We start from the raw sequence: 24653 nt of genomic DNA, 5'->3' as shown, positions 1-24653 counted from the left end.
CTATAAATGCCGCGGACGTGAAAATAACGAGTGGATTTTGATTGGAATGTACGCTGCAAGGAAGCTGAAGCACTGGCAGCGATGAATCTGTTCCCGGAAGCAACCCTAACATCGCCATTTGCGAGCATTGAATAGCATCAGAATTCCCCGATTTTGAATTTCTAACTTCCCGGCAGAAAACAAGCGCTACAGTATCAGCACGTCTTCAAGGAAATCTTGTACTCGGGTAGTTACTTCGTCGACTCAACTGTCTTCATCGAGTGAAGAAAATACATAAAAAAGCATATCTAATACCGACATAATAAGATAAAACCATCATCATCCATAACTTGTACATCTTTCTTTCCTACAAAACTTTCCCACCCAAGAGCATTCACTATATTGACAAACTCAACCCGCCTTTCGCGAGAAAGAGGGACATAAGGCAGCCGGAAAACAGGCCTCACCACTCCCAACTGTGCCAAGGCAGTATTTAGTCCAATAGGATTTGGTTCCCGAAACAGCCATTCTATCAAAGGCATTAGCCTAGAATTTAAAGATAAATCATTCCCCTCGAACATAAGCTCATGCATTGATCCTGGGACCAGGTTGCTAACAACGGATATTACTCCAGTAGCCCCATACATCCATCTCGCGTCATGGCACTGATCATCATTACCACTCCATATGACCAACCCTTCATCAGAATAATCTTTGATCCTATCATTACCCATACATTCTTTTACGCCAGCCATGTTAGCATTTTCTGCAAGTGTATACATCACCCGGGGAAAAATGTCTTGCCCTGTTCTAGATGGGCACGTTGAAGACAATGGTAGGGGAATGGTCTCAAAATGAGAAATCAATCCCTGTAGGGAGGTCTTTCCATAGTAAGGGTTGATGTGAAGTGCAGTATGCATTCCCACAGCAAAGCCTTGCTCTGTTGCATGAATTACTTCCCTTGTTGAATTACTTCCTGTGTTTCCAATTACCTTCATGGACCCACCAAAGCAGTTGACTGTGTGTCCAATTAGCATGATGTGTTCATCCCAGCTCATAAGCTGGCCTTCACCAGTTGTACCACCCACTATTACACCTTCAACTCCATTTAATATCTGCATATACATCAGGGCATCGTAAGCTTCCAAATCAAATCTTCCATCTGGTAAATATGCAGTTATCAGTCTAATCTTCTTTATATCCTCAACTGATGTCCTACATTGACAAGATAAAACAACATATTAATGGCAGATAACTGTTAGAACTCACATGCCCCCAGCAGAGTAACAAGAGAAAGATCAATCTCTAAACTGATTTCATTACTGTAACTCATTTCCAAGAGGACCCATTTGTTAAACTTAACGATGTGAAGCATGAAAAGGATTTTAACAATAACAGCAAACAGTCAACATAACAAAAAATAAGAGCTCTCCCTTTTAGTTACTGTTGAGGACTAGGCACAAAAGCGTGACTTGAACCATGTGATGTTTTCAACAATAGACTTCGCTATCACTAGATTTTTTACTAATTCCCTTAGCTGCTCAACTGATTCAACCACTTCAGTTTTTCTCTTAACTATTTAGTCAAGTGTCATCTCTTACATATACATGTCAATCTTCCTTAAAAACATCACCCTTCTATTTTTTTTACTAATTCCCCTTATCTTATTTCCAACAGAAGTGTGAATGCAAAGCTTCTCCATGTCTCCTTAACAAAGAAGAAAGATTGACATGTGTCTACCATCAAAATATTTCTCAGCTCATCATGGCAGGCCATTACACATGCACTAATTGCCATTAAGTTTAGAAGAATTGAAACAAATGAGCAGCATCTTTTTGTACAAGGACAAAGATGAAGTTTCAATGAGTGATCCAAAAAATTTCCCATCCATACTTCAAGTGCAATCCAACAAAGTGACAATGTGCATGAGGCTCTGAATTAGACGCTTCCCCGTGACAGTGAGACTAAAGCAGAAAGTTACTGGTTCATCACAAGGGTACTTCGGGTTTTTTATTTTTCAGCATCTGCAAGATATACCACACCTTGTCTAACTCAAGGCCCCTGAAAACTTGCCATGTAGAAGAGACTTAATCAACTTTTCTACCACAAAACTCTTATTGATTTCAAGAATTTTTTTCCTTAGCACACTTGAATCATGTAACATTATAATTCAGATGAATTCAAGATGATTAAGCTCTTGTCTATTTTGTATAGCTGTTTAGGCATCCAAAGGATACTCTAGCTTGAATCAGAAACATTGAAGAAAGAAAGGAAAATAGAGAACTAATAGAAACCTGAGGATGGTGCTTTCTCCATCTCAACACTGACACACCACTGGGTCCAGTTCATATCAGATAGAGCATCCTGTTCTGAGTGTTAAAACAGTTTTGGTTATATAAGAGCCACATAGACCTCCTTCTCCAGTTCAACCAGCCAAACTGGCTGGTCCACTTCAATTTTAACAACACTGATTGGAATTTCAAATTAATCTACTGAAATTATTAAGCCCAGTAAACCAGATTACTTTTTCCCTAACAATGGTTTCTGTTTCTTGAGGAAGGAGGGTGTCATTTAATACTGCTGCAATTAATACTGGTGGAAAAGATCAACATAAACCAAATTTCAAAGGTATCATAGTGCAGAAGTTCTTCACATATAAAAAACATTCTTCTTTTTTCTTGAAATGGAAAAAAAATCATTCATTGACAATACAACCTTTTTTCACAAGAACAAGCATCCTGAAAAGCATCAAGAGGAACATGATCACTTCCAATAAAATATAAGAAAAACAAAATGGTCAACTATGTTAAGAACATATAAGACAAAACACAATGTTAAACTACTAAATAAGTAAGTCAAAGACACAGAATTTGAAAATCTGAATGAACCTATTTTTCACTTCAAAACTCCGCATTGGAAGATGAAAGTTGGAGACGATGGAAGGTTCTGAGGACCTCCATTTTACATTCGTTCTGCACTTAGCAAAACCATAGGGATGTTACAATATGTGAAAATAATACCAACCCAAGGAATTAGGTAGCAATTCACAGAGGAATTTAGCCTAGGAACACAATTGCACCCTTCGTCAGAAGAAATATATAGGAATTTAGCATGGTCAAATGGAGTTATGAGATCAAAAGTTAATGCTCCAGCATGACGACCACAATTTTTATGATAATAGGATGTCACTGAATGAAAGTAAAGTCCCAGAGTCACTGATGCATATAAGGTTTTCAAAGCATGGTACGACCTGCCCTAGGTCATATTGGTGGGTATATTTCACTCTAGCATCCCAGATATTAATATGTCTCACATGGAAAATTTCCCGGTAGGAAGAGGAAAAAAGGCACCTTTACCAAAGAATAAAAAAGTTCTCTTACGACAATTTAGGTCTGGTCCAATATGAATGAACTTATAATCTAATGATCAAGTCAAATCCAGTAGAAAACAGATCGATTTCAACTAGGTTATCAGTGTCGAGCCAATACCTAGTGGACATCTTAACAAAATATAAAGGTGTTAGATCTCTAATAAGATCAGATAAATCACTCTAATGAAATATATGGATGCTGAATCCTCAAGTTACCAGCAGAATAAATAGTAAACTTTCTTTGTTAGTGGAAAAGCCAAATGAATTCAACATGCTCAAGCTTTTCATCTCTCCTCGAAGAATAAAGAAAAAATATGCTAGAAATGAAATTTTACAACCCCTTTCCAAGGAAAAATGTTTGTACTGCAGAAACATCTAGATTAACAATTAAAAAAAAACAGCATCATTTCAAAAAAAATTAAAAAAAAACATAGGTAAATAAAGCTACTCAAAGAGGACTTTAAAAAAGCAACTTCCACACTTATGAATACTAAGTGGATAGTGCATTTCTCAAGGGTACATAATAAAAAGGTAATCAATTCAATCAAATTTGCCCAAGTTTCTTCAGCAGCAAGTAGTTTAGATGAAACAAATAGCATATAGTATACACTATTAGGTAAGAACAAATAACTGACTGGTAAAAAAACTGTAGACAAAAAGGAATTAACCTCTAGTATGAGTTTGGCACAGAATCTAGAGGTAACCTAATGGTTCCATTTCTCAAAGACAGATTGTGGCTCCTCAATGATGACATTTGCACTGTCAGCTGGCAACCAAGACACTTCAAGTTTCACCAACTGACCTGCAAAGTTAAAAATAATGAAAACACTTGGAAAAGATCAATACAGCACCCACATCAAACATTCCTCTTAAGTTTCATAAAGCCATGAGCGAGCTTAATAACATCGATGTATGGAAATTTTATCATACTTATTTTTCTAAATAAGCCTCCTCCACAGAAGAGAATAAGGAATTCAAATACATAACTAATGCCTGCAAAATTGTTGAAAACTTAAATCAAAAAATATTTAATCAATTTGGAACCAGTTCAGACGCTGATTTTATCGGGTTCAAAATGACACCAGCAATAAAAGCAGCTGAGTTTTATGTCAGAAAAAACAAAACGAATATAGGGAACGGTAAAGAAACACATGTTATACACAAAAGCAATTTGAAAGTAAACAAAGAAATGCAACAAAAGGCAACAAATGGAAAAAGGGTGATACTGATATAAACAAGGGTCTGTCAAAAACGAAAGTTAGACAAATGATCCCCAAATTTTAAGCAAAAAATTCATCATCACATTATTGTTAATTTCAATTGTTCGAGTCCTCTGTATCTGTGACTCACAGCGCTGTTTCACTTCATCATTCAAAAACAGAAATCCAAAATTAGGCCAGATAACAACGATAGTTAAATCTTCTAATAAAATTAGAGCACTAAAAGAAAATCCAAAGAAAAATTCAATCATGACAAGAGAAAGAGTCCACTACTACCACTTGACAGCATCAGGTTAACGCCACATTCCATACAGGACATTCTTTGCTCACTAGTCTCTTTCTAGCCTGAATCAGTATACATACAAACAAAAAATTAAAAGCCCGCATTTAAAAAAAAATGATGTTAATTCAAATAAAAAATTCATGCATGACATATTGTTTGTCCTGTTCTATGCTGCAAACGATCCCTCCAGGTCACTAGAGAGCGCAAAGTAACTAAACTTGTCAATTTCATGTGAAAGCAAAAGGAAATAGCTGAAAGAAGCAAAGCATCTAACTTCTAATCCAAGTTTCAAAGTCAGCACCATAGTGGAAACAATTACTGATAAAAATAATCACGCTATGTCGACAACATTCTGAGCAAAGAATAACAAAACAACCCAGCTTCACATTTTTAATACTCAAAAGTCACTCTACGCCACTCAAAACTCAGTGAAATATAAATTTAACAAAAGCAAAACAGCTCAAACACAAGTAACAACAGAAAGAGAAGTGCCACTAAAACAACCTTCCTTACCAATGTACCCACGTTGCCTACTTCCCCTACTTCTTTCACCCCCAGCTGCTTACAGTAGCGTAATACACTTAGACTTCACAAACTGAGCCCATCATACATGAAAGGAACCAAAATACAACAACGTACTCTGGTCGTTAAACGGTCGTGGCAGCTGCCGCTATCCGACTTGGAGCATCAGAGCAGGTGGTAACTTGAATACGGGAGAGAGAAACTAGAGTGAAGAAGATAGACTGTGGCAACTTGTAGGGCAAGATGAGGCGCAGAGCAAGAGAGGTTTGGTTGCTTGCGGCCGTACTCAACATCACTGTTGATTGTTGTCAATCGTCACTGGAAAAGCAGGGACCTAGGTAGATCCAGTCTCATGGAAGGCCGTGAACGCAAGAACTGGGGCCTTCCGATTTGGGGCGGCATCGAGCCGAGCTTTTAGCCGAGCCATATAGCCTAAAATTGTTATTAAACTCGAGCCCAACGAGTTCGAGCCGAGCTTCGAACCAAGCTCGAACCTCAACATACATTTAAAATTTTTTAAAAAATATATATCAAATAAAATATATATAAAATTATGCATATATTTTACATAAAATTGGGCATGATCTCTACATAAAATTGGGTATAACTTATATATATAATATGTATATAAGATTGGACATAACCTCTACTTAAAATTGAGTATAATCTATATATATAATACGTGTATAAAATTCGGCATGACCTCTACTTAAAATTGGGCATAATCATAAACACTCTATAAAACTATTTATATATTCCATAAATACTTCATGAAATTGTTTATACACTCCATAAAATAATCTAAACACTCCATACACTGCATAACATTATAAATAAACTCTATACAATAATCAAACACAACAAAATTAAATAAAATATCACTATCAATTTACAATCACCCGAATAAAAACTATAAATATTTTAAATAAAATCTTATTACTATTACAGACTTACTAGAAAATTACAAGAAATATTTTAAATTTTTCTTAGGAAAGTTAAATGGACCTCTTATTGCATTTTCTAGGGAAATAAATAAAAATTAATAATTAATCTAATATATTATTATACTTATCGATAAATTTTTAATCACATAAAATGTCAAACACAAAATTGCTATGAAAATCGCCTCATGCTCAAAGTATTATATCATCAACTGTCAAATACTTATTCAAAAATTTTCTATATGGTTTTCTAACCCATCTTGGCAAGAAAATCTTACTTAGAAAATTATATGATTTTTTAAAAAGAATTTATAATTAGAAAAATATTTTGAAAAAAATGAGGCACTAATGGTCCCTATATTTCTATTAAAAATGTCTTGTCAACATTTATTAAAAAAACCACTAATAGTCTCTAGAAACGTATTTCTACTAAAATATCTTTTCAATTTATTTAAGAGCCATGAGGAAGGGACAAAGAGTTTTTTTTTCCTTGTTTATGATCTCGCACGTAGGGATGGCTTTAAATAAATTATATATAAAATTATGCGTATATTTTTAAAAAATATAATGATAGGGGAGGTTCAGGATTAAATTCCAATAATGGATTAAAATGCACCAATATTAATATTTTTTACTCCAATTGTTGTCTGGCTTGTTTTGTAATTTTTGAATCTGGCCATAATTTATTATGGCCTCCTTAATGCCCCTAGATAAAAATTTATATTCTAGGAAAAACTAAAAATATTTTTCCTATGATACATTTTCCCAAAAAAACCTTTAAATAAAATCTTATTACTATTAGTGACTTATTAGAAAATTACAGGAAATATTTTAAAATTTTCTTAGGAAAGTTAAATGGACCTTTTATTGTCTCTTATAGGGAAATAAATAAAAATTAATAATCAATCTAATATATTATTATACTTATTGATAAATTTTTAATTAAATAAAATATCAAACACAAAATTGCAATGAAAATTGCTTCATGCTAAAAGTATTACAGCATCAACTGTTAAATACTTATTCAAAAAATTTCTATATAGTTTTCTACCCCATGATGGTACGAAAAATCTTACTTAGAAAATTATATGATTTTTAATAACAAATTTTAATTAGAAAAATGTTTAAAAAAACATGAGACACTAATAGTTTGTAGAAAATTATTTATATAAAATTTATTTTTAATTTTTTCCAAAGGAAAAAGTTTTTGTATTTTTTTTTATTTTATGACGTGCGAGATCATCTTCTCGCGAGGGAGGGGGGAGATTATTTCTCCCCTGTTCTGGTTTTTCGCCGAGATGACGCGGAGGGAAGGGGGTTACGGCGCCGGGGAGGACCTATCATCAGGGATGACGGCCACGACGGAGTCGGCGGCGATGGAAGCGACGATGACAGAAACAGAGACGACGGCGAGGAGAGGAAGAAATCGAACGGACGGCCACAGAGGCGACAAACGAGCAGCTACGACGGCGGTATAGACGCTGGCGAATAGCTACGACGGTGGTAGAGGCGGCGACAACAACCGATGGGAGGGGTCGGCGGTGACGAGGTGGGAGGAAAAATTTTTCCCCCCCTTGCTCCCGCTCCCCCGCTCGCTCGCGATCCCGTTACCGATTCATACCGATCCAACTCACTTCGAGCCGCCTCGCGAGCCGACAAACCGAACCTAGCTTCGGTCGAGCTCGGTTCGTTAAGGTAAATGAGCCGATTTCGGTACTCGAGCTTGGCTCGAGCTGGATAAATGACGAATTAAACCGAGCCGAACCGAGCCGAATCAGAGGAGAATCCATCGAGTACTCACCCCAACGTGAGCCGGCTCAGTTCGAAGCCACCCCTACTGGAGTCAGAGGAGAAAACATGGAGTACGCGCCCCAACCCAACCAAGCCGCAGTCCTACGACTTGAATTTTTTATATTATTGTGCTCTTACTCTTCTTAATATGTTCCAACATTAATATTTCACCAAAGGAATTGATGGGAAATCGCCATTGTTCAAATAAAATGACATCATCAACACGATTCAGTTTTTCTCCTATGTGAACAAGAATCGAGGATACAACCTGGATCTCATACAACTGGTTTGCCGTTCAGGTCTCTCTTTTTTAGGGCATCAAACACCGAGACGGACAAAATTGGTCCATTAATCGCGTGTATTCTGGCAAGAACAATGGCAAATATCCTCCTCATCCGTAATGTTAGACCTCCAATATAAAACCATTATTCTCCTCTCTCTTTTTCTCGTTTTGTTTTGTTTTTCGTTCCTACCAGAATCTCCCATACAGACAACATCCACCTCGCCGGGGCTACCGCATGTGGCTGCTCTAATTTAATAAAAATATCTCTATCTCACTGACCGACTACTTACCTTGGAGTTGGGACTGGATCCCCCTGGAACCCGGCCACACCGTTATGAAATAATCAAATTATGGAATCTTTAGGCCAACGTTGACGTGTTCTTTGGAATCTCGGCTGTCTGAGCCGGACTTCTCGTGCTTTCTTACCTTTTTTATTTGTAAGAAAGTTTATCCTTTCTGAATATTTTATTTTTCGCTTAGTTATTTGGGCACGTGAGATTTACCTTGGAAGTCTCGGCGGCACCCGACATGGGAGGTACGTTACGTAACACGTCAAAGCACGCGAGCGGGAAAACCCTCGTGGCGTAATCTGCCTTTTTTGCTTTTCGGCTTTAAAATACTCGCCGTGGTGTAAAAGGTAAATTGGAAAATATCGAGGTCTTATTTTTATATTTCTTCACATCTTTAATGTTTTTTACTTATTATTCTAACTTTTTCAAAAAAAGTACCTCCCTTTTTCTATTGGGACATATAACCCTTCTTTAAAAAAAATAATGATAAATATTACTCTTTAAAATTTTATCTAAAATCGGATATTTACTTGACCAAATTTACCCAAAAGAAAAACGAGAACCATAAGTAGGGTAATGACAAATTAAATCAAGAGTCGGTTTTTTCTAGTCTGGATTTAATGATTTTGTCTTCGCCAGCGTAAGCTTCTGCAGCTTCGTGGCTCTTTACATTACATGAGCAGAAAATGTGATTGGGAAACTTCCGGGGGAGCTCTAAAGCGCATCTGCAAAGGCCGGCGGCTTTATAAATGTGCTCCCTGTCACATAATTAGGATCTCAGATTTCCGGAGTCCTCCTCTTTTTTCGCTTTTTTCATTTACAGATTAGGCACGCATGCTTCCAGTTTCATCTGATTTTCTATTTTTTTTTTAATCTGGTTAAGCTCTTGCAGTTTCAGTTGTAAGCACCGCGGTGAAGGAATTTCGGTCACGAAATTCGTTTTCAAAACTCTAACGAAGACAGAAGTCGATCCCCGGATTTATCCCATAGGTCGTTTGTGATTTCTTAATTTCTAAGGCGTTTCCCGTTTCTTTCTTTCTCTTGCTGAGCGGCATTTGCTTGTTCGAATGCGGTTTGGATTATCCGATCTCCGTGATCTTGTCGTGTACCTTTAGGTAGAGGTCGTACAGGAGGTAAGTCTGTTCATTCGTTGTTTAGTCGATTTGAAAGGACTTTTAGCGGTCAGGTATTCGGAAAGTCTATTCGGAAGTTGTTTATTTGTTGGAGGGAGAGATTTCTGTTCGTATTTCGGCCGAGAAGGGAAGAAAGTCTGAGTCGCTAAAAGTCGTTCATCATTTGAAAACAAAGATAAAATTTCCTTGCAGTTCGATCAGCTTTAAGCGTGGAAAAAAAAGGCTTTGCTTGAGTGGGCGGAGAAAATATTTAAAAGAGAAGAGGCTACTTGTCCCAGTTTGGTCACCTTATATGGATCTGCTTTGAACATAGACATCGTCTATCAGGGAAAAAATTCTTGAGGTTTGAGTTTTGGTCAATTTCTTGCTGGAAGCTGTATCCCAGCAAGGAAATCGATTTCTGGGTTCGAATAGCTCCGTTCAATTGTTAGCGGATCTCGGTGGAAGAGAATATCGTTCATATTTTGTTTTACTGAGAGGTGGAAATTCAATTTTTTTCTGCCTCTTTGATATCAAAGTTCCGAAAGAGAGTTCGGAAGTACCGGTGATCCTTACGAAAAATTTCGGTCCTATGGCTCGTTTCGGTGCGACATGGCATGGTCTGCGATCGGTGGCAATGGTTGCAGTCAGCTTTCTTCTTGCTTTTATGCTTGCTTCAGCAGAGAGAAATCTGATGCGCGAGCCCTCACAAAGCTCAGAGGTTGAAGATACTAATTCGGACTACCTTCTTAAAGTCATAAATTTCTTATGGCAGCCGGATGGTTCATCTTACCATCATGTCTGGCCGGTAAGTCTACTCCTTTATGTCATTGACACAGCAGGGAATCAGTTTATCTACGCATTCTTATGGTATATCTACCAATATGCCTACCAAAAGGACGGAGTTGTCTTGGTAGCATGTGGATCTGATAGAAATCTATGTTACTTGATTTTTTTTTTAATCATGTAAATTTTAATATTTGTTATGCCTCTGTGAGAACCTGGTGTCTGAGAACCTTGAAGGAGGATGTCTGATTGTGGTTTTTGGCTCTACAGGATATGGAGTTTGGATGGAAAATTATTCTGGGTTCTCTAATTGGATTTTTTGGAGCAGCTTTCGGGAGTGTCGGAGGTGTTGGTGGGGGCGGTATTTTCGTTCCCATGCTTACGCTGATCATTGGTTTTGATCCAAAATCATCTACTGCCATATCAAAATGTAAGAGCATGCGGTATCCTAAATACTGAATTGGAAGGATGTCTGCATTCAAACTGCTTAACATTTTTTTCCTGTTCGAATTCAAAACCAAAGTTATGCTTCTACAACTTATGAGTAGAGATAATCTATTTACAATGAAACTTATTGAGCATAATTTCATGGTCCCACTGAAAAATCCTCATTTACACATCTCAATGCAACTGTTTTTGCTAAGTGCTGAATCTGAACTGGACTGGTGACTGGTTATATCTGGTTGGTGAAGCTATTACCTGACTATGCATTATATAAGCACTTCCACTTTTTCACCTAGGAAAAACTTTATATAGTAGACCTCATTAAATACTCTATAACCTTTTTTGCTTTTAAGTGCTTACGTTCAAGGCTCTTTTATTGGCAGGCATGATCATGGGTGCTGCCGCATCTACTGTTCACTATAATCTCAAGCTAAAGCATCCAACCCTGGACTTGCCCATTATTGACTATGACTTAGCATTGCTGTTCCAACCGATGCTTATGCTTGGGATTAGCATTGGAGTTGCTTTCAATGTGATTTTTGCTGATTGGATGGTCACTGTCCTCCTCATTATCCTCTTCTTAGGTATGATTTTTATTGCCAAACTATGAAAATTAAATTATTTTTAGCTAGATTCCAACTCTCACATACTGTTTTACAGGAACATCAACCAAGGCTTTCCTTAAAGGTGTTGAAACATGGAAAAAAGAGACCATAATGAAGAAGGTACTTGCTAGACTCCTGTTTTTATGCTGCAATGTCATCAGATATGATGCAACTAAACTTGATCCCTGATGTAAGTTCTGGTTTCTTCTTTTAATTTCAGGAGGCGGCAAAACGTGCTGAATCAAATGGTAGATTCTTAAAGTTTACGGTGGTTATATTTCTTCTCTTTTGGTTTACTGCAAGCATGTTATTGATATATTATCTTTCATTTTCTAAAGGAACAAGTGGTGAAGATGTGGAGTACAAGCCTCTCCCAAGTGCCCCAGGGAATGGACCAAAAGAGGCCAAGGGAGATACAGCAGTAAGTTAACTTCAGTTTTCTTTAAACGTGCTCTGATTCTTTTTTTTTTTTTTTGTGTCTTCTTTTGGAAAAGGAAGGTCACTGGTCACAAGTTTTACTCCTGACTAATGTTTCACACTGACTTGAATGCCTTCATAGGTATCTGTCATGGAAAATGTTTACTGGAAGGAACTTGGCCTTCTTGTCTTTGTCTGGGTTGCATTCCTAATCCTGCAAATTTTAATCAAGGTTATCAGTCGTTGTTTCCTTTTGCCATTCTAATTTGTTCGTCTGTTTCTGTTCTCTTTGTTTTATATGAAAAGTGCATCAAGCAGTGAAGCTAATGAGTTTTTCCTGTTGGATGTAGAATTATACGACGACCTGTTCAATTACATACTGGGTTTTGAACTTACTACAGGTACCATTTCTTGCTTCTTTTCTTTTTTACAACTAGTAAATACTGAAGCAGTCATTGACATAAGAATACTAGTTCGGTTTTGTTTCCTCTAGAGACATGATTATTCTTTTTAACTATAACCTGGTCTTATCTAAGTCAATGTTTACTCAGTAACATTCTTAGTGAATCTCTTAATAGCCATGGTTAATGAGATTCGATAACAAATTTTGGTAAACATATGTTGCAGATCCCTGTAGCTGTAGGGGTATCAGGATTTGAGGCAGTTAGTTTATATAAAGGAAGGAGAGTGATAGCATCCAAAGGTGATGATGGAACAAACTTCAAAGTCCACCAACTAATTCTGTACTGTGCCTGTGGTGTGCTTGCCGGTATGGTTGGAGGTCTTCTTGGTTTAGGAGGAGGCTTTATTTTGGGCCCTCTTTTCTTGGAGCTGGGTATCCCACCTCAGGTTTGTATCATCCTTTGCTCCCTTATTTTCCCATTTTATGTCATTGACGTCTATGCTAACGGTCATTCATAGATAAGCCTTTTCATTTCTAAAGTTTTTGTATCGAACTTTGCCAACAGGTTTCAAGTGCTACGGCTACCTTTGCCATGACATTTTCATCATCCATGTCAGTTGTAGAATATTATCTATTGCGGCGATTCCCTGTTCCTTACGGTATTCAATATCTCATTCTCTTTCTCTCTCTGTATGTATGCATGTACTATATATTTATGCACAAACCAGAATTGTATTTTAAAGCTACCCAAAAGAAGTGACATAATCCGGTTTTCTTTCTTGTTTTAAAATAGTTGATGTAAATCTAGTTTGGTGACTTATCCGTTCTGCATTTGGCAGCTCTCTACCTTGTTGCAGTGTCAACAGTTGCAGCATTTGTGGGGCAGCACGTTGTGAGGAAGATCATCCTCATACTTGGAAGAGCATCACTCATCATCTTCATTTTGGCGTTTACCATATTCGTGAGTGCAGTCTCACTAGGTGAGGATCCTTCTCCGTGGGCAATCATATCTAGAAAAAAATTATTTTTTATTGATATTTATATTTTTTTGGTGTAGAGTCGAAATGCTTAAAGAGTCATAGAATCCTCTTCCTCGTCTTGAAATTTTCATAATTGCAAATTTATTCTGTACCTACCCTCTACTCTTCAGAAGACTAGAAAAGACACGAAAACCTGAATGAAACTAATAATTTACCACGGAGTTGGATGGATCTATGGGTTAAGCCCTCTAGTACTACCTTTTCTTTCTCTCTAGATAGCCTTTTTTCTTATCTCGCTTTGTCATCTGGCAGGTGGTGTTGGAATCTCAAACATGGTTGGTAAGATTGAGCGGCATGAGTACATGGGATTTGAGAATCTCTGCAAATATAAACCGTGACATGAGAGTTAAAGCTCGTGTGATCCATGAGTAGCAGTTGTGTTCATCAGGCCTCAAGTTGGCCACCGTTGTTTCTTTGTACCAATTTTTGAATTCCTAGATTCAAATAAGACATTTAGACTTTTTTCTTTTTCTTCCACCTTTTCTCTTGCAATTTAAACTTCCATTTTGTTCCAATCAGCTCTGGGTTTTGTCTAATTTGATTCAAGTAGTACATTTTAGCTTCTCAGGGCACATTCATGGTGTCATAGATACTGTGAATTCTGCCAATGCTATGGGCATCAAAATCACAACTGAGTCCCCGTTTGTTTGTGCTTGTGGGAAGTGAGATCCAGGAAGCTCCAAAAGCGGGACGATGGCACTTTACAGCTGCCGACAAGCGAAGATGCGGGATCTCCTCACGTGGGAGATCGGAAAGCAAAAGTATATCCAAAAAACAAAACAAAATGAGGTTTTTAGCTTAAAGCAGTGAAGGGGGTTTACCTTTGTCGCTATAGGGCGACGGTGACCCTGTAAACCCTTTGTCCGTGATCAACATTGGAGAAGACGCATAAGAGAAAAATGCTTCTTTTTGTTATTTTGTTTTTATTTGACGACACATCAGTTCCTTGTTTGATATGAAAAATGCCCGGATAAAATTTGTATACATCTTAAATTTTATTTCAGCGGAAGTTTATTAATATTTACTAACTGTCAATCATAAATAATTTTTCTTATAATCTCCTTTTGACAAGAACACGCCCCTAAATTTCGGAATTTAGATATTTTGGGTAAGAGGCTTATGCATAAAAGTTCATCAATTGCTCGTCTCTCATCTGTTTCCTCACTACTGAACCTGTCTAAACATCGTGAAAAATAAGGCCCGACGGCAATCATATAAAAATGCAAGTAAGATTCAGATGAGGCTAAGATTTTCTTTCCGGCGGAGATGAGAGCAGTCACTCCGGGAACAATTACTTCGTTGTCTTTTACACATCACAATTGGTCTATTCTTTATCGTGAGATGTCTCTTCTCTGTCAAAGCTCATGTACGGTTGAGAGACATGGACAGTGAGAGAGAAATTTCCTGAGCAGATCGCTCCATTTCCCTAATATCAACAAAAGCTTGGTTCGGAAGAAGGTTCCGTGAAATTTCCAGTAAAACGGACGGGACATCCGCTACCTGTTTCTCATGTGGTTCATGTTGCCTTCTGACAGTCGAACCCCGAGGCGCTGCAGCTTGAAGTTGAACATTTGCACGAGTCCAGTGAAACGTACAAGATCCATCGGTTGTTTTTAGGGAAAAAACACAGAAAGAATAGGCTGTAGATCTGGAGCAGTGAAATGTGTCATGAATCACGGCTTCCCCGTATTTTTTGGATTGCTCGCAGGTGAATCCTCTAGTGCCGTGAAGCGTGAATCGACTACGCTGGAGGAAAAGAAGACAAGAGGAAAGTGGAGAGAAATTTCCAGTTGCTTGTTTGCTTCTGTTCTGGTGGGGGGATACACAAGGTAAATGGAGTTTTTTCATTGCATATCGGTCCATAAATTTCGAATTTTGGCAGAATTTGATACATTCTGTGTCAATCAATTCTAAGGTGACATGTACACATCGGATTTTGAGATCCTGGAGAAACTAATCATTGAGCTGGAGGTAGGACGTACAAGTTTTGTCAATCTTTATTTATTATTTTAACTCTTGCTCAAAATAGGGAACAGGATCAATATTTGACCTAGGGTCTTATTTTAAAATATATAAATTCTTAATTTTATAAAAACTACTTTAACTAGGGTATTTAAAGAAATAGGAAGTTGGAAAAAACGCTAAAAATTAAGTAACACTCGTGTTTGTCCCAAATAGCAAATTTGGAAGTAAAGAAAATTCAGAAATATGGCGCTTTCAGCAAACATATCAACTCAGCTCAAAAACACCACTTAGCAATTCGAGAATAATAACCTCAAGTTTATTTCGACAGAAAAATCAGCTGCAGGATCCCCTGGTAAGTGAGAAGTTTGCTGCTACTTTGTAAGCAGGGCACTGTTACTGCAGTGGCTAAAAACCCAAACTCCCAAGTAACTTCACTGATCCTATGTATGCTTGTTGGCACAAATTTCTTCTGTCCCTATTGGACCCAAATGGGTTGTCAACACCGATCTATAGTTCATCTTTTACTGTTTGATCTGAAGCTAACACTTTGTCCTCGGCAGCTTTAACTTTCGTCTTGATGAATGAAGCCAATTCCTTCGAGTCCCATTTGTTAGAGAGTTTGATCTGCAAAGCAACATATGCAGTTCAAGCAATTAAATAGAGGTTGAGAAAAGCTACAGTTGACAGAATATATCACATAATGATTACCGGATTCATTTTGTCTCCAGATGGGTAGAACAAGAGTGTTGGGTAGTCATTAACCTAGAAGCAGAAGAGATGTTAGCAAACTCATATTTGTCTTAGAAACTGGTATTGATACAAGGAATTCATCAACATGTTCAAATAAAAAGTTATGGTTCATAATAAAACATGACAGCTTGATGTGAAGCTGCAGTCAATATACTTTCACTCCTAAGGTTTAAAGAGTGCAAATTAAAACTATTTTTACGCTGGACCAAAATGGAACAATGGTCTCCAGGTTTAGCACATGACAGAACTTCAAGTACTAAACTGATCCTTGAACAAATTGACTGGATAGGCTGTTCATCATGTTTCTAGTCAACTTAAACCAGAGACATCTTATAATAAGCAAGGCATAGTTTTTGTGTTTCAAATCTTTGTATCAGTTAGTAGCTTTCAGTTTATTTTATTATTTTTTCATGTAGATTTTGCAGCTTTTGACTCAACAAGAATGAAATATGTTTGGCAATTAGGATCATTTATCTAATCGTCCAACTGTGACTAGGGAATTTTTAAAGCTGCTAAACTAATTTTCATTTAGAACTCATCTTGTGTGTTCAAGTTATGCTACTCCCGATATTTTCAGAATTTTCAACTTCCTGGTTCACAAATTGCAAGAAATTGCAATATTATCTTTGTTTGCTGGCCAAATGATCTGTTACAGCAATGCAGAATAGCAACTCTTGAGCTACTCATGGAAGATGTTTTCCACCTTTCTAGTATTTCTCAGACAGCATGAAGAGAGAACAGAAAAATGGATGATCTGTCACTGGAGGATGAAAGTCGGTGAAAAGTATTGGATGAAATTCATTAATCAAGCAGTTACAATCTTCCCCTTTTTTTCAGCTATGGTCCTACAAGTTACGGCCTGTGAGATCAGTAAACTGAATGATTAGTTTCCAGCTACTGACAAACGAAACGATCAAGATGGTTTTCAGTGTCTGAAATATAATTATTTTAACGTTTTCCAAAAGTAACTGTTGTTTCATTCCACAAGAAATATTTAGTTAGTTCATGACAATGGATACTGTAGACTTTCATGATATGACATTTTGAAACACCTCTAGCAAGGTCATCAACTCCAAGTCAGAATCATGTACCTCCAATTTGGGATGTTCGTTTGAAGAAGCGTCGATTCTGGCAAAAGTAAGAGTAGCTAGCCCTTTGAAGTGTTTCGCCAGTTTTTCTATCTGTTTGGTTGTGGTCTCACAGGTGATGCACCAGGGTGTGTACACCTAACATTTTAAAGCAATTCAAATAAAAAGATTTCAGATAATACTGACAGCAAGTAAAGTTAAAAGTTCCCTTAAAGTTAGATATCCCTTAAAGTTCATAACCAAGAAAAGAGTTAGACAAGTTTTCTGATAACATGCAAACCTCTAGTAGAACATTCTCAGAACTGTTCAGAACTAGCACATCAAATGTTCTCCCAACAACGGCCTTTACAATTCCTTTCTGTAATGTTAAAAAAACATCAAACAATTTTAAAACAAAGTCATAAAATGCAGACAGAGACTCCAATTTCCTGCATTTTATTCACTCCAGCAATCTTCAAACTTATCACTAATTATTCCAGAATTAGGGAATATGAATTACAAAATTCATGGACACAATGACTGGTGGTTTACATTATATAACAAACATGCAGCCAATATATATTGGTTGATGCAAAGGAACTTTGACAATTTGTGGATATCTTTCAAATGTGGTAGGTTATACTACATGTCCTCAAAGCTTAAAGTGGATGTTAAAGGCATAATCAAATGCAAAATATCATAAGCACAATAACTCTGGAACCTCTCTTGGAAAGAATACAAACTTTAAAAGTGAGTAATACTTACAGTATCTGGTATCGGATCTGATTTGTAATAAGACGGGAGAGTACCCTGCAGCAGCTTTGAGCAAAATTCCTAGACAACCGACATGTATGTCATCTTGAGAACCTCAGTGCTAGGTATTATATTAAATGATAAACTCACAAGAGAAGAAAGAAGTTACTTCCAAATTGCTTGGTGTAGGAGCTAACTCCAACAAATACTTAGAGCCAATAGCATTGTCAAAAGCAGTCACAAGAGGATCTTCTGTGTCGAGCCCAAACAAAGTCAAAAAGGGTTTTGCAAGGTTATCATCTTTCAAATCAACATATACAAACATTATCTGCACCAAATTGAAGACAAATTACATAAATTATCTTCAAACAAGTAAACAAGATTGAACCAAACTAGACCTTCTAAACAGTACACTACAAGAAATTGACCTATATTGCTGGCACAGACCCCGACGTAGTATATAGTACCTTTGATTTAAATTTTCGAGCAACATCTTGAAGAGGCACAAGCAGGTCTTTCAGATCATCAGCTTCCGCAAAAACAAATACCTGGAAGAGATAATGTGCAAGTTTTTCTGGCTCAGCAGGATGCAGATCTGGCACCATTGAGACTTGTGGCTCATGATACAAAGTAACAGAACACGGTATAAACAAAGCATTAGGTGGAGTACCTGAAGCTTCACGGGGCTAGAGTAGACCCTTAGGGAATTAAGCTCAGTGAGTGTGGTCACTAGTGGGAACTTGTTATACTCCACAAACTCTAAAATTTTGCCTTCTTCAAAAGTATTTTCTGAATAATCCAAGAATCAAGAAATATCAACAAATAACAAGACATGCACTTCAAGTTAAATGAGAAGCATTTAGGAATAGAACCATGGACCTTTTCCAGAAGGGGCCATGGTAAATACTTGTAATGATATTTAAAAAGTGAGGGAGAGGCGTTGATTTAAAACATACCTTTTTGAAGGGGAGTACAAAATATACAGAAGGATTTAAAAAAAGGTGACCATGTTTGCTTCCTTTATTTAAACTCTTGCAAGAGAGCTCCGAATGAACTTAAATAAGCAAACAAAAATTTTCAATCCAAGTACTGTTTACAACTGATTTCAAAAGAAATTTATGCTGGAGTTTCCCTTTAAGTTGAATAACTTGAATACCCAACTTAGAGGCCAATACATACACAGATAGCCAACAGCATATTTAAATCATTACCTGAATGCTCAAACAGCCTTATGAAGTAAATGGATAAAAGGACTTACCATGTGGCACGAACTGCTCGGGCTCTTTTTTGACAAGACCAATGAAATTATCCTTCAATTTTAAATCAGGGAAAAGAACAACAGCAACCTCAGGATTGCTAGTAACAACAAACTGAATTTCATTATTAGCAGTTGCTGCTTTCACAAATTCTTCATAACTGGATCCCTACAAGAAAAAGGAGCCAGCAATATCATCAATAAATCATAACCAGTTCACAAAAAATTTATATATTGTACTTCCATGCCCACTACAGAAATCTACTTAAATCAAGATTTGGCAATATCAATACTGGCCATCTAGTCGGGCTAAATATTCAACGTAAACTATGTGTCAAACATTATAGCAGACAGCAGTAATGTTTCATTCCATACATTGTACAAACAAATATGTCTAGGATAATGGAAACCCTATCAGTTGTCAAACGATATATAAAAAGAAAATGATGTATAGATCCAACTCCCGTTGTCTACAGAAATATGAAAAGAAAATGATGCATAGATCCAATTCAGTTGTCCAGATAAATGTAAAAGGCAAATGATGCATAACCAAGAAAGGCATATGTTAGGCTTTTTATTAAGGCCGACGTCAAACATCAGGCAATCAGAACCATTTATGAATAGCTAAGGATGAAAATAATGGTTCACATCAAGTCAGCATTCTGTGGACTATAGCCAGGGAGAACTAACCACATCAACTAGAACTATCTCAGCCATCTGTTGATAGGTAACATTTACGGGACTAGATCTACTACTGAGTGGTGAATCATATATTCTCAATTTTAACAGCCACACTAATTTTGCATCATCCATCATCCATGAAGATTCTCTTCAACCTAACGAGATGCAGAACCTCCAAAATTCCATACTCAGAGCAAGAGCTAGTTAACATATACACAGGTGGGAGGCCATGATGAACACCGGTCGCGACCATAACGACACCATCTTAATTTAACATGAATATCTTCAAATAGATATGAGAATGAAATTATACTACAAGCATTTATGTTTTTTCATCGAACAAGAAAACATGTTTAGAATTCTGAAGAAAGAAGTTGAAAAGAAAAGAAAAATTACCCAAGGTCATTAAATCATACTCTTACATATTGACAAGTTCAACTACCTCAAAAGTCTTGAACAGACCAAGTACTAATACTTGATACTTTCTAAGAGCCTCTTCTGCTGCAGTTGTAGAGGATAATCTGATAACAGGATTGCCAGTTTTTTTCCTTGCCCAGATTACTATTTCCTCTCTGCAGAAATACCAAAAAATGATAAAAAAGGAAAAAGGAAACAGAAAAGCTAAAGTTTGTATGTCAGTACAAACTGTAATTGAACTGTAGATTGTCAAGAGAAAGTGCACTGTTTCCCAAGTCCACTCATATAAAACCAGAGATATTGCCACAGATTGATCAGGTGTGCAGTTTATAATAGCAAAGTTGAGACAGTTCATGGATCACAACCATTGCTGGTCTAAATACAACAAAAGTGTGTGCCAATTGCAAATAAAGTATTCAGCACCTTGACATAAAATTATTTTATAAATAAAACATTCCAACAAATGCCTTTTTAACTCTAAGTACTTTTAGAAAAGACAGTTATTTTACTTTTTAAACATAACTTTCTAATTTATGTGGCACTAGAAGAATGAACTCAAATGTTTGCTAAAATTTTGTCACTTAAACAACAATACAGAATATGCATGATGTCTTGAATTATGATATCAGACAGACTATATTAGTGCTTACAAATAGTAAATAAATGATCATAAGAAGAAACAACTGACTGTACCATAACAAGCTCACTGTTGTGTAAACAATGATAAAATTAGGTAACGCAGCATATGTCGTTATCTGAAATTTTATGCTTGGCCATCTTCCGGAATAGCAAATGCAAGTTTTTGCATACACAGGTAGAACCCGAGTTTGACAAAAACCGTATTTCTAATTAAATTTAATCGTCCTCATCCTAACCAAATCAAACTGATCATAATGGAAATGCAAAAGACTTCTAAACTTCCTGCATGGAACTGGAAAAACCTGATGCAAATAAGCACGGGACTAAACAAATATAATTATACAAAGTCAAACCACATTGGAAAAGAAAAAAAATTGTATGTACCCAGTCAATCCACCAGTATAAGGCAGAGCGCTCCCATTAATGTAAAGTATCAAAGTGGGGAACCCTTTGATTCCTAGAAGTGAAGCTGCCTTTGTGTGGCGCTCAGCGTCAAGTTTTGCCAGTAGAATAGGACTCCCCACCTCCTTCAAAACCGTCGCAGCCTCCGCAAACTGAGGCATCAACTCCGCACTTCGATGACACCAAGGTGCATAGCCCAGGAGAAGAACAAATTCATTCCCATCGATCACCTTTTTCGCATTTTCATTTGTGAGCTGAAGAACAATTTTTTGCGCTTTTGTCAGGAGATCTGCCTCAGATAATTTGTTCCCGTCGTCCAGAAACTTTTTCTCTTCTTCGTCGACTGCCAACAGTTCTTCAAGACCTTCCAAATCATCGTCTTCATTGAGAGGCTCAGAGGCCACGACTAAGATACAGAAACATAACAAGAAAGAAAAGATGAGAGCGACGGTGACAATCTTAGAAGTGGGTCTTCTCGCGAACATTGTAACAATTACCAAAACGATTGACGGGTGCAGAGTAATTTCATGCAGAAAGTATTGACTTATTGTTTCTATATACTGGTTTCGCTTTGAGACGCAAATGCAGAGGAAGAGACGCAGACAAATAGAGAAAATTTAAATAGCGGACGGATTTAAATGCCCAAGATAAAAACTTTCGGATACAAAACGAGTAAGTACTTCAGTGGAACGTTCGAGACCAGATCTACTTCCTCTGAATGGACTTCTACCCAATGCTTAAAAACGAAAAACCAAAGCGGAGTGCTCTCTGATCCTCGACAGCAGACTGAAATGGGTTTCACTAGGAAATATTTACTGTTAAAACGAACATGTACTGTCTGAAGAACCAGATGACTCCACTGAAGTTTGAACCGGTGGAAAAAAAGACGGCTTAGAAAGTCCTCTGAAATTAGAAGTTCAAGCTTTGAAGGGAAATATAACGAGATGACTTTATGCAGAAAGTAGGAAATAATAAATAATCGGTTTGCTCCTGCCACGACTGAGCTGATCGGCTGGTAAACAGAGACGTTCTAGAGATCTTTCTTTCCAATAATCAGAACTACTTCAAGGACGCCCGAATTCGAGCAAAAATTTCTAGGATAGAACTAAAACTTAAATTTTGATGCATATCACTGAAGGGAGAACCAGTGATTTGAGGCATGAAAATGGAATGCATATAAAAAGAGAGCTTAACAAATGCAAGCCTGATTTAGTGATTCGTGATTCTAAGAATAATTAGGTTAGTCTTACTCAATGTTACAAGCCGGTTAAATCTGGTTCAATGGAGTTTCACCACTGGTTTCCCCACTCTGGCTCCCAAAGTCGATCCAATTCGTTGTTCGATGACATAACACCAATGTAACTTAATTATATGTCTCCCATCTAATACACACATGTAGCTGAGTCCTTAGTGATCTGACCTAATAATTCGGTTTGATCTTGACCCATTTATTGTGTAAATGGGTTGGGGTATTATTTTAATTGATCAAAGGAGCAAAAAATGATCAAAATGGTTCAATATATTTAAATTGGATAAGATATTTTGTTTTTCCGTTTTTATTATTTAAAATAGCTTATTTACTAATAATTTTTGTTATAAATTTATATTTTTTATTTTAAATAATTATATATTTTCATACTTTTTATATATTTTATTTTTAATATTTAAGTGGATTAACTCAAACATGAACGGATCAAAAGCATGCCATACATTTTATAGTTAACCCATGTCCACCCCAATTAGTTTTTCAAAATTCTTTCTCTAATGTACCGTTAGAGATAATTAAACATCATTTAAGGTCTCTTTTGAACCCTTGGAAAATAAAAGAAATAAAAAAATAAGAATTTGATTATTATTATTTTAAAAAATAGTTAGTAAAATCAGATAATATAATTTTTTTATTAAATTTAGAAATAATAATAATTAAATTCTTATGTTTTTTTTATGAGTTACAAACGATCGCTTAAGAAGTAACGACACCGATGCATTAGGGTTTAGGGTTTATGGTGCTCGTGAGTCACGCGCCTACGAAAAACGAAACCCTAGTTTCTGGCTTCCTTTATAAATTATAGCGCCCAAGCAGCCTCACTTCATTCGCGAAGGCATGCTCCGCCTCCCTTTTTCTCCAAGTCGTGAGAAATCTTCTTGGATTCGTGGGGTTTTTCCTCAAATCGGATCGATCTGTCTTCTGCTCTTGATTTTTTAGGTTTGCTTATGATTTTATTTATTATGTAATGAGTTTGTTTGATCGGGCGATGACGATTTCAGTGAAAGGTCTCGTTCATCGTAATGGATATCAACCTTGCCGACCATCCTGATATATCACCACCCATATTCCGAGTCCGATGCAATCTAATTCTTAGCCTTTTCATCTCAAATGATTTATTTTCTTATCATCATTTATTTTATGTTTTTTTGTTTTTCGTGAAGGCCGATGATTAAATTTTTATTTGACAAGCATATGTCTGAATCTGTTGGTGTAGACACTCTAATCTTCTCTATGAGGCCTTCGTTTTTCTGAAAAAAAAAACTCTATTTCTTATGGAATTGTCGAACATCCTCTTTTGTGTGATATGTGTGTGTGTCGGTGTTTTTTCCTGAAAATTCAACTTCTTTTTTTATGCTATAATCCGTTGATGAAGAATATTATTACTATCTTATGAAGAATACATAATTACAACAATACAATTGTCTTCCTTCTAGGCTTTGATATTGGGTGAGTTTTGCGATTCCCTTCAGGTCGTAGTGAATGTGTTTGATCGAGTTCCTGTGGTCATATGATGAACAGTGCATAGTTCAAATGACATTCTCTGTTGAGATTGTGATTAATAATTCATGTCTTTCGCTCCTATCTGATGACCCACGCTTACCTTGAGTTCTTTTTTCTCAATCTTCCTTGTCTGCACATCTTTTCTCCGGCTGCGAGGAACTAATCTATTTCTATCTTATTCTTTTCTTGGCGGGCGATAGATTCAATAGTCATTTAACATGAACAGGTGTGAAAATATTGGGTTGAGTATTTGGGGATGTTATCCAAACAACCCTAAACCCTAAAAATCTTTCTGGGTTTTGGGGTGGTGACCATGTAGGAAAAAAAGATCCGCTTTGTTTTATTTCATTGATGGATTATTTTAAACCCAACCTTAACCCCCAAGATAAAAGACATAAAACAGGGTTGAGATGGTCAGGTTAATGGGGAAGGGGTGGGGGATTGGGTTTATAACGGTTTACGGAGACG

At 36.7% G+C, this 24653-nt stretch overlaps 2 protein-coding genes, 2 non-coding genes and 1 pseudogene across 4 annotated transcripts; 3 read left to right on the top strand and 2 right to left on the bottom strand.

Annotated features, from left to right (window-relative positions):
• Window positions 1-36: 36 nt before the first annotated feature.
• On the bottom strand, window positions 37-5392 carry LOC137946182 (4-hydroxy-tetrahydrodipicolinate synthase, chloroplastic-like; annotated as a pseudogene).
• A 3903-nt stretch (window positions 5393-9295) lies between these two features.
• LOC137946081 (sulfite exporter TauE/SafE family protein 3-like) lies at window positions 9296-14004 on the top strand. Its single transcript, XM_068792257.1, has 12 exons — window positions 9296-10599; window positions 10848-11007; window positions 11405-11605; window positions 11682-11746; window positions 11847-11874; window positions 11965-12047; window positions 12186-12275; window positions 12394-12444; window positions 12671-12892; window positions 13012-13105; window positions 13286-13426; window positions 13739-14004. The coding sequence occupies exons 1-12, from the start codon at window positions 10384-10386 to the stop codon at window positions 13822-13824; spliced, it is 1437 nt and encodes a 478-aa protein (XP_068648358.1). The 5' UTR covers window positions 9296-10383; the 3' UTR covers window positions 13825-14004.
• A 1629-nt stretch (window positions 14005-15633) lies between these two features.
• LOC137946308 (protein disulfide isomerase-like 1-5) lies at window positions 15634-22549 on the bottom strand. The gene is made up of 11 exons (XM_068792546.1): window positions 21398-22549; window positions 20400-20529; window positions 19280-19445; window positions 18692-18810; window positions 18489-18569; window positions 18191-18349; window positions 18034-18102; window positions 17570-17647; window positions 17293-17427; window positions 16160-16213; window positions 15634-16075 (listed from the first exon to the last, which is right to left on the bottom strand). Exons 1-11 carry the CDS (start codon window positions 21898-21900, stop codon window positions 15959-15961), a joined length of 1611 nt encoding a protein of 536 aa, XP_068648647.1. The 5' UTR covers window positions 21901-22549; the 3' UTR covers window positions 15634-15958.
• A 1116-nt stretch (window positions 22550-23665) lies between these two features.
• Window positions 23666-23759, top strand: LOC137947144 (small nucleolar RNA Z43). Its single transcript, XR_011111191.1, has one exon. It is a non-coding gene; the product is annotated as a small nucleolar RNA Z43 (small nucleolar RNA).
• Window positions 23760-24183: 424 nt separating this feature from the next.
• On the top strand, window positions 24184-24279 carry LOC137947142 (small nucleolar RNA snR60/Z15/Z230/Z193/J17). Its single transcript, XR_011111189.1, has one exon. It is a non-coding gene; the product is annotated as a small nucleolar RNA snR60/Z15/Z230/Z193/J17 (small nucleolar RNA).
• Window positions 24280-24653: the final 374 nt, after the last annotated feature.

Source organism: Aristolochia californica, unplaced genomic scaffold, assembly GCF_029961685.1.
Source record: "Aristolochia californica isolate CCGP_79_NKW_82.1479 unplaced genomic scaffold, dmAriCali1.0.hap1 SCAF_12, whole genome shotgun sequence".
Classification (NCBI taxonomy): Eukaryota; Viridiplantae; Streptophyta; class Magnoliopsida; order Piperales; family Aristolochiaceae; genus Aristolochia; species Aristolochia californica.
This window is presented reverse-complemented; position numbering and strand designations above follow the sequence as displayed.